The sequence below is a fragment of the Eucalyptus grandis genome, chromosome 3, assembly GCF_016545825.1.
Source record: "Eucalyptus grandis isolate ANBG69807.140 chromosome 3, ASM1654582v1, whole genome shotgun sequence".
NCBI lineage: Eukaryota > Viridiplantae > Streptophyta > Magnoliopsida > Myrtales > Myrtaceae > Eucalyptus > Eucalyptus grandis.
This window is the reverse complement of record NC_052614.1, coordinates 55,379,816-55,389,824: the sequence shown is the minus strand read 5'-3', so window position 1 is coordinate 55,389,824 and position 10,009 is coordinate 55,379,816. Positions and strand designations below refer to the sequence as shown.

Below are 10,009 nucleotides of genomic sequence, written 5' to 3'. Positions count from 1 at the left end.
GCTACAATGAGGTTGCAAAGAGAACTAGGTCAGTAGATGTGAAATCATTGTGTGTGTACGTGGAATGAAGTACTTTACTACATAGATAATACTTACTGGTGTCGTGACAGTCTTAATGCTTGATAGACACGGATATCAAAACAATCAATAGTCACGTTGACATGGGTCAATAGTCGGGATTCTAAGTGACCCGCTATAGAGATATAGATGAGGATAAAGGACCCCAATTATAGTAGCTCCGCTTCGTTTTGCGGCTCCTCCCATATTGTTTGCGTCATAAATGGTTCGTTATATTGTCCATTAAGTGAATTATACAATACTTATGCCCTTGGTTGAATAATTTGTGGTTCCCAGGTGATAGCTGATCCATAAAGTAATTTGGCCATTATTTTAGTAAAATTAGGTCAGGGAACCAGAATATATCCTACAAAGAGGCAATCATTTTCGGTTTCCTCTGCTAGTAGGGAGGGAATCAATCCAAGAAAAAAGATCTAGGAAGGTCATTGAATTAGATAATGCCCGACTGTAGAAATGCATACCCACCCGGATTTGTTAAGGTTTGCATAATCCTCGAATTTTCATCTGTTGGCTTGTGGGTCAGGTCCACCGGTATACCTTCAGTTCAAATACAAAAGAGCATGTGATGAGGCAGGTATTATCTAATTGAAGGGAATCAGTAATGAAGGGAATCACGGACATTTGTATATCAATGCTTCCCAAACATTGAGCCTGGTTCCGCTGAGGAAGTGAGACTGCATCCTCGCCAACACGCCCAGTATGGTGCAGTCTGTCTCCCGTGGGCCTTTCATGAGAAGGAAGCGAGGGTATCGCTCAACTAGATAAAGGACAATATCTATCCGAGTTGGCCAGCAAAGTTGATCAGGAAAACAAACTTAGTCTAGAAAGTAAGAGAAAAAAACAGATGGAATTGAGATAAAGAGTGATGATGATCTTACCATGATGACCTGCGTATGTGAGACCTATAATGGATTCAATTGCATGGGGACTGCTGAAGGGATGACCTGGCCCCTCATCTGTTGTATTTTGCGCCAGGAACCAGGCAATCTCCTTATGCATAGATGCTTCCCGAGTAGATATATTGAAAGGAACACGGCCTTCCTTATCTGGAATTTGCGTCAACGCAGGATTACTTTTAACTAATGCCTTGACCATCCTTATCCTTCCACACAGGGCAGCATTGTGGAGGGCTGCGCGGCCATTACAATCTTCTGTTTTGAGCACATCCAAACGTTGAGACAAGAGCTTAACCATGTTCTCAACAAATTGGTCTTGTGCATTCAAAGCCGCTATGTGAAGCACTGTTTCGGATCTGCTTGTTATAACAACTGTCTCTGAAGCAGGATCTTGTTGAAAAAAACTTTTAGCAAATTCCCAATCACCCTCGAATGCAGCTTGCAACAATGGTCGGTAACAGAGTCCATCCAATACCTCTTCCGATATTCCTGCAAAATGGACGAACTTTCCAGACCATTTTGTTGATACTTTTTCCTTGCAGAAATTGAAAAGGGTCTGAGAGAAGAACAATTCAACCAACATCCGCCCCAAAATATAAATTTCACAATGAAATTACTCTTTCGAAGGATAACGCACCTGGAGCACCTCCAGATTGAGAAGGAGAAGGAGTTGGCGTCGATCCAACAGGAATGCGAACATCTTCAATACATGTAGGAGAAAGAGTGAGTACAAAATTCTTGTCGTACTGATTTTTTTTCCCCTTTTTCGTAGCCAAGGTCAGGGCTATGTGCGTTCGATGACAAAGCAAAAAAAAAAAAAAAAAAAACCATAACAAAATACACATTCCAGCATATTCTAAGACAACTGATGCCGAAGTGACACAATTCATAACTCTCTCCACCCATAATGAACAGAATCCCATTTTTACTAAGCAAGCCACCAAGAAGTCTAACTCGACTCTATCGTATGCTTTGTTCATACCAAGTTTCAGTATAGCTTAAAATTTTCTTCCTTTTCCTCACTCTCAATTGATGAAGTACCTCTTATACCACCAGTATATTGTTTTGGATTTGCCTTCCTCCCACGAATGCACTTTGTTCACCTGCTATTATATTTGGTGGCCAAGGTTTTAATCCGTTAGCTAATACCTTGAGATAGATCAGTCTAAATTGATCCAGTTTTTCTGGATTCTAGACTTTTGGGATTAGTGTGACATGAGTTCTGTTTATCTCTGGTTGAGATAACCAGAAATAAAGAAGCGCTTCACTTCCTCAAAGACACCCATTATAATGTTCTCCCAGTTATGATGGTAGAACTAGCCACTCAAGCCATCCGACCCATGAGCTTTCAAAGCACCCATTTGGAAAACAACATTCTAGACTTCTAGTAGAGTGATCTCCGATGATAGGGCCTAGTTCATCTCATCAATAACTAAAGTAGGACACTGTTGAAGCATAGGATCGAAATTACGAGGGCCTTGTGAGCAGCACAGATTTTTAAAAAAACTCCATTGTTATTACCTTCAGTCTTGCTGGGTCTTGGGTCCAAGTATCATCTGCATTTTTCAGCATAAAATTTTTATTTCGCTGCCTTCTTTGAATGGTTGTAGCATGGAAATATTTTGTGCTTTTATCACCCCACTTCAGCCTCTCAATTCTCGATCTCAAACCCCAATGCATCTCTTCTCTTCTCCACAGATTCTCTATTTGTTTTGCAAGTTCCTGCTGTATATTTCTGTTTGTGGATAAGTTCTGGAAATTAATTTCTCCTTGTAGCTCATCTTTCAAGCCATTAATCAGCTTCTGGTTGTTTGGAAAAGTTATCCTACTCCATTTGGCTAAAGCTGATGACACAGCTTTTAATTTCTGTACCGGATCCTCACTAACCAGGCCAGGTTCATTCCAAGTGTCCTTAATGGTCCTGCTACAATCCTCGTTTTACAACCAAAAAGCCTCAAATATGAAGGCTTTTTTTTTTTCCTCTTTACCGGTTCAACTAATAGGAAGGGTAACATTGGGTTATGGTTTGAGCCTATCGCAGGCAAAGCAAACACTTCAGCTTTAGAGAACAATATTCTCCATTCAAAATTACACATGGCTCTATTTAATCTCTTTTTCAGAACTCATCTCATTCACAGTTATTTGCCCATGTAAATGCACATCCCTTACTTTCCATATCCATCAAACTGCAAGTATTTGTTGAAGCTTTTCCCATGTGTGTAGTCACTCCTGGAAAGTTGCTGGGGCATGAACAAATGTTGCCCTAAAAGGTGTTCTCTGTTCTGTATCCTCGTAAAGTACATCAAGGAATTTGTTGGTGGCTGAATTAATAGAAATTGAGACACCATCCTTCCACAATAAGGCCAAATCCCCCGTAATCCCTACTAGGTTTATCAAAAATTGAAATTGGAACTTTAACTATCTATGGACACATTACATTACCAACTCTTGATTTTTTTGTCTCCATTAAGGACACCAAGTTGGGCTGTTATTGAGCCACAATGGCCCTTAAAGCTTGAATTGTCAAAGTTATGCCCAATCCTTGATAGTTCCAAGAAAGAAGCTTAATTTGTTATCCGATGGCTTATTAGGGCCAGCCATCAAAGCCTATTTTGTTGTTTCCTCTGTTGCAGGTACTAGGTTCTCCAAAAGTTGAGTTTCATCTAAATTCTTCATGTCAAAAATCTGTTTATAATAGGGACTGTATCATCTTATTTTCTTAGTTTCTCTCACTTTTGGCTTTTTATTTTTATTTTTATTTTGCTGCAAGGTACCACTGCACTGAGATGAAAGGAGCTCCAATACTAGAGGAAGGACTGATTCCATGATTTCACCATCCTCAAATGCTTGGGTTTTTTTAAAGGTAAAGCTCTCGCTGGCTGCAATTTTCCTTTTTCCCTTGTCTTCCTCAGACCTTCTTTCCGGCATTTGTGGACTGCTAAATCCCTGTTGGAACACAGTAATTTGTCCCAAATTGTTTGGAGTTTCTGGAACACTCTCCTCTTCCATGTATTCCTCAGAAAATGCTCCATAAAAAAGCTTTCCAAAAAGGGGCTATTAGTATTTATCTTGGCTTTTAGCCATGAACCATAAAGCACGTGATCATTTGTGGAAAAAAAAAATCTTCATCATATGATATTTCCTCATAGTTTTTGGCCTAATGTCTTATCCTACCACACAAGTAACAAAAGTAAGGAAGTCTTTCATAGCGAAAATCTAACCAATGTTCTCTGCTTTTGGAGCTTGAAATCACGCCTGACAAGAGTGGGGACTTGAGCTTTAACATAACTCTTGCTTTTCCCATATTTAATGATGAGTAGCCCTTCGATTCAATTTTCACTGATAAAACTATGCCAATGTTCTAAGCTACGCTTTTAATTACTTCTTCTGTTCTGCCCTCAATAGGCAGCCCTTGAATATGCATCTAGAAGGCACAGGAATTAAATACAACACAATGCGGGGGAATACATGGCTCCCAAGATTTGAGGATCAATAGGTGACCGGAGAAAGACCAAGGCCCAGAATTTAGTACCCTGTTTTTTTACTCCACTGTTGGGAATACAAAGCTGAAGAGCCCTGGTTCAAGATGCTTACAAAAATATTGGGATAAGTACTGTGGAAGTCCTAAAACTTATCACAAAAATGCATTTGAATCCTACAACTTGCAAAAAGTGCAAATAAGTCATAAAACTTGTCAAAATGTTTCATTTGAATCCTAAAATTGACGCCGTTAGCATTTTCCATTAAAAATGCTGACGTGGCATTTAAAATTAATTTTTATTTTTCACATGGCTTTTTTTAATGATTTTTTTATTCATTTTTTTAAATAGATTTAAAAACTAAAAAGTTAGATTTATTCATTTTATTTTATTTTCAACAAAAATTAGATTTATTTATTTTAAATAAGTTTTCATTTTTCTTTTTCTTGAAAATAAGATAAAATGAATAAATCTAATTTTTTTATTTTTAAATCTATTTTTTAATGAATAAAAATTATTTAAAAAGCCATGTGAAAATAAAAATTAATTTTAAATACCACGTCAACATTTTTAACGGAAAAGGTGGCGTCAATTTTAAGACTCAAATGAAACATTTTGACAAGTTTTAGAACTTCCGCAGCACTTGTCCCAAAAATATTTTCAGATTTTCAAGCTTTCTTCATTGTTGACTGAAATGCTTGAAAGTTCACTGCTGGGCAACAATGCAGTCGGCCAAGTAAGGTACGTTCCAGTCCTTCAATTTCTCTTCAGTCACCACATTGTCTAATACTGCAATTATTCTATCAGACCAAAGGTGCCCTAATCGTTCACTAAGAGCAGTCATTCTCCTGTTCTGTTCCATTTCATTCTCCATTGCGTAAATCAAAGCCAAAGATTCAGAAAACTCACATGTTTATTCAGGCAATCTCAGACCCAGATGAAGCAGAGATGAGACCTACCTTGGATCGGGAATTGCTGCCCTTCCAAAGTCGCCATCATCAGCACAGAAAGGTTGCTCAAAAATCACCCACACACGATCAAGAGGGAAAAAGCTCGAAGACTATTATCCGGGGGGGATTGAGAAGTGGAGATGCAGAATTCAATCAGACACGTCATGCCCAGGAATATCATGGCAAGGATTGGGAAAAAGGAGGCTAGCTTCCATGGTGGGGAGATGGGGTTTAAGATAGCGTTTAGGAAAGGACATATTGTAATCTCAATTCATCCAAAGATGTACCTTGCCAATTGGCTTTCTCTATCATGCAATATAAGAATCTAAATGGGTCACCACTTCCGGATACCATTGGCAACAAGGCCAATCGTTTCACTTGCCCCAAGTTTCCAAAAGCTGCTAAATGGGTCACCACTTTCGGATACCATTGGCAACAAGGCCAATCTTCTGGATACCATTGGCAACAAGGCCGATCGTTTCACTTGCCCCAAGTTTCCAAAAAGCTGCTAAATGGGTCACCACTCCGGATACCATTGGCAACAAGGCCAATCTTCCGGATACCACTGGCAACAAGGCCAATCGTTTCACTTGCCCCAAGTTTCCAAAAGCTGCTAAATGGGTCACCACTTCCGGATACCATTGGCAACAAGGCCAATAGTTTCACTTGCCCCAAGTTTCCAAAGGCTGCTTGGACTAATGAAATTGGGCTTTCATTATCCAACAGTAATCGTGATGGAGAAGAGTCGAAATTATGAATCATAACAAATAGGCTTGCTTCCAATGACTTGATAGTGATATTGCTCTTTTGTCTTTGCACATCTTAGTCAATAAGGGTCTGTTTGTTAAAAAGTATTTCTATTTTCTAGAACAAAAATTTCTATTTTTTTATTCCGGGGAACAAAAAAAGAATAGAAACGTGTTTAATAAAACTTTTATTCCCGGGGGAACAGATTTGGAACAAATACAAGAAGTAGAAAAAAATTGCTTCTTGTTCCCGAAAATAATTCCGAGAATCAATTTTTCTCTCTCTTTTTTTCTTCTTCTCTATTCTTTCCTTCTTTTTTCGTTTTTAGCCGGTCGCTAGCCTCGGCCATGGCCGGCGATCGGCCGATGAGGGCTGGTGACCTTGTCGGAGCATCGCCCAGCGGTAGCCCAATGAGGCTGACCTCGCGCCACCTAGGTGAGGTCGAGCCTCATCGGTGGCCTGGAGAGGCTCACTTGGCCATTGAGGCCATGGGCGAGGCTCCGACAAGCTCGCCGGACCTCACCAAGTCGGTTGCCGGCTACCGCCGTAGCTGGCAACCAGCCACAAAGGAGAAAGAAGAAAAAAAAAGGAAAAATGTAATAAAAATATCGAAAAATGAAAATAAACAACAAAATTATACAAGTTTACCAAAAGCATTTCTATTCCTGGAATAGAAATTTTTTGTAATTACCAAGCGTGTTCTTATACTCAGAAATTATTTTCGAGAATAGAAAAAAAAAACTATTTATGTTCAAAAATTGTTTCCCGAAACATAATAGTTATCAAACACGCCCTAACTATTCAGGAATTTCTGCATTGATTCAGGCTAATTTGGGCAAATCATAGACTCACCAGAGCATGTTCCCTTAAAAAATTAGTATAATAAACATTGTGCAGGTATAATTATTATTAGTTGTTAGTGTTAATTAAAAGAATGTCAAAGGCTATGGTTGAGGTCAGCGCGGTCATATATTCCCTTGTTTTATGGGTTATGGAATAGGTTTTTTTTTTTTTTGGCATTTAATTTTTTATGTAAAGTATAACTAATACAATCTAATGTACATTCACAAAAATCTATACAAAAATCTTGCGAGAAATATAGTAATTGCTTGACGACATAGTGATTTTCTATCCTATACATTAACGGGGCGAAATTCATGCAACCTTATGTGCATACTATAAATTCATTTTCCCACTTTATCAATTACAAATAATTTTAATTTGGATCAAACCACTTAGAATTTGATTTGTGTCTAATCCGATCCACGAATAGTTGATCGTGGAAAAACCGAGACAAATATTATTTCGACTTTCTCTCGCCCTATTTCTAAAGATAAATATAAAGGGATTTGAGAGACTTAAAATTCTCTCACTTTTAAAGTTGCGCAAATAGATCAAACAAACCAAAGAAATTAGTCATGGCACAATGAATGTCACGCCCCGATCATCGGGGACGCGCCCATCCTTTGCAATGGTCGATTATTAAAGTGCGATATCCTAGGATTAATAATCGCCAACCCTTTCTTTTTCTTACACATGCGGAAGCAGTTATAAATCCCCAGACAATAAAACAATGGGATAGGAAAGCAGGCCATATTTTTCGTATTGAAATTCACAACCACACTTTCATTAACAGCACAACTCATAGTATATTTACAATACTATTCACAACATACTTGTCTCACACCTATCTACACTAAGACAGGTTTTACAAAAGGGATGGGATCTCAGTCCACATCCGGGTTATACTCAAGATCCCTCTCTGGATCATCTTTTTCTTCAAAAGTCTTTCTTCCCTTCAGGTTCCTCCTCCTCAGCTTCTCCTCAGGGTCCTAAAATGGTTATTCAATAACCAATGAGACCACGTCTCAGCGAGTCCTACCCCCTAAGACTCGATTAGTAAACTAATACGCCATACGGTTGCCTAAGCACAACACAAGTCAGAAGACTTACCTTGGCCTCAGTTCCAACCTGCAATTCAAGGTTAAACACATATATTCAAACAATTCACGACATCCGATCAAGCCTTTGGTCAATCGAATAAGTCGATTACATGTTAGTCGACCCTCTCTAGGTCATTCCCACTCATACCACGATTTCCCAGTGGTGTACTCATTCACCAAATCACATGTGTTTCTCGGGCGTCGTTTTCGCCAATGACATACCGATCACCGACACCGTGCGTTCTTTAAGGCGCCGTTTTCACCAGTGATATCCTCGATCACCGAACCACGTGTCCTTTCTAGGGCGCCGTTTTCGCCAAGGTGACATCGGCAATAGACAACATCGTGAGTTCTTTAAGGCGTCGTTTTCATCAGTGATATTTCCTTAATCACCGAACCACGTTTGTCTATAAGTCATTTACGTGCGTTCTTTAAGGCGCCGTTTTCGCCAGTGATACTTCCAATCACCGAACCACGTATGTCCAATAATATCGTACCCGATTGGTCTCAACCAATAATGTTCTCAGTTAGCTCTCACCATTCTCCCTGCTATATAGCCCATCAATGTACTGGCGCTATATATCCATGCTCGGCCATTACCAATCAAATACTCAATAACAAACAATTTGGGACAATTCCTCAAATTTCATAATTTAAATCAATTCCATAAAAATTGAAGCTCAATAAATAAACGGACTGCACCACGACAATCGGCACGAAATTCTAGTCACCGGCCATCCTAGTTGAATTTCCGGAAAAATAATTAATTAAATAATTAATTTCAAAAAAAATATTAAAAATCCAATTTAGGCCCATATTGCCTTATTGGAGCCCGAAACGGGTCGGGAAAAATCCCGAGATGCATTCAATAAATAACCGAACCTTTCTACTTGCTAATAACTATGTCTAACCACCTAACATGCATCATTAAGTCACTAAATTAATTGTTCTAACCTAATCTAACCACATAATTGCACTTAATTAAATCTAACCAACCCTAAGCATAATTAGCAAACTAATAAAGCATTAGTGAGTAAAACTCACTTGGAAAAAGCGGAGATCGGGATACCGCGACGGCGGCCGAAAACGGGCTCGCGATGACACTGGCGGGCTTGGACCGAGCCTTAAGCTTGGCCCCAACAAATCTCAGCCCAGCTGGCGTGAGTGGCCGACCAAGGTGGATGCAGCGCCGCTCGGATGCAGCAAGGTGGTCTTCTTTGCTGAAGATTGACCGGAAATGAGGATGAACGAATGCGTGGCAGCCTGCAGGGATCTCGGTGGAGAAGAAGTTGATTGGAGGAGCAGCTTCGGTAAGTCTTCAACGCTGCTGGAGAAGACACGAAGTAGTGGAACTGCACGCGGTCAACAATCTTGCTGAGATTGACCAAAATCTCGGTGGATTGGTCTTCGGTGCAGCTGGCGGACGAAGGAAAATTTTCGAAGGAAGCAGCTTGGTCTTCTTCGATTCTTTGTTGGAGGTGTCGCACGCAAGAAAAAGATGAAAAGGGGAGAGAAGCAGACTCACGGCAGCAAGATGGAGAGGATGAGGAAGAGGTGGGGGCCCTTTGGCATGATATTTTACAAAATATCTCCCACAAACCATTCTTAGCCATGTATAATTTACTTGGCTCACAATGGACCTCTCATGCACTCTTCTAGAAGCCAAAATGGTCCAAATGTTGTGGCTAGGTGGAGGTACACGAATTTGGGGGAGATGGCTTAAATTGCACAACCATTCTCTCTTGATTCCATCTCAATTTGATTCTCACAAATTCAATTGATCATTCATTGATCATCTCTGCATTTTTTCCTCATTCAAGAATCCACCAAAAATCCAAATTGATACCAATGTTGCATACCCCCATCTTAAGATTTGATTTTAACTAAGTTCGAACTAAATTTCAATTCCAATCTCT

The 10,009-nt window shown here is 39.6% G+C and overlaps 1 protein-coding gene across 1 annotated transcript; it reads right to left on the bottom strand.

Moving 5' to 3' along the window:
- Positions 1-301: 301 nt before the first annotated feature.
- On the bottom strand, positions 302-5,327 carry LOC104439974. Its single transcript, XM_039309804.1, has 5 exons — positions 5,199-5,327; positions 1,612-1,735; positions 957-1,463; positions 698-853; positions 302-615 (listed from the first exon to the last, which is right to left on the bottom strand). Exons 1-5 carry the CDS (start codon positions 5,325-5,327, stop codon positions 509-511), a joined length of 1,023 nt encoding a protein of 340 aa, XP_039165738.1. The 3' UTR covers positions 302-508.
- Positions 5,328-10,009: the final 4,682 nt, after the last annotated feature.

Bases quoted from the DNA above. Each gene is read 5' to 3' on its own strand.
- LOC104439974 (XM_039309804.1), bottom strand. From the start codon at position 5,327: ATGGAGAATGAAATGGAACAGAACAGGAGAATGACTGCTCTTAGTGAA. The intron at 854-956 runs GTAAGATCATCA...CAACTCGGATAG, and splicing joins CACATACGCAGGTCATCATG to ATATTGTCCTTTATCTAGTT. The intron at 616-697 runs GTCCGTGATTCC...TTTGAACTGAAG, and splicing joins GGAAGCATTGATATACAAAT to GTATACCGGTGGACCTGACC.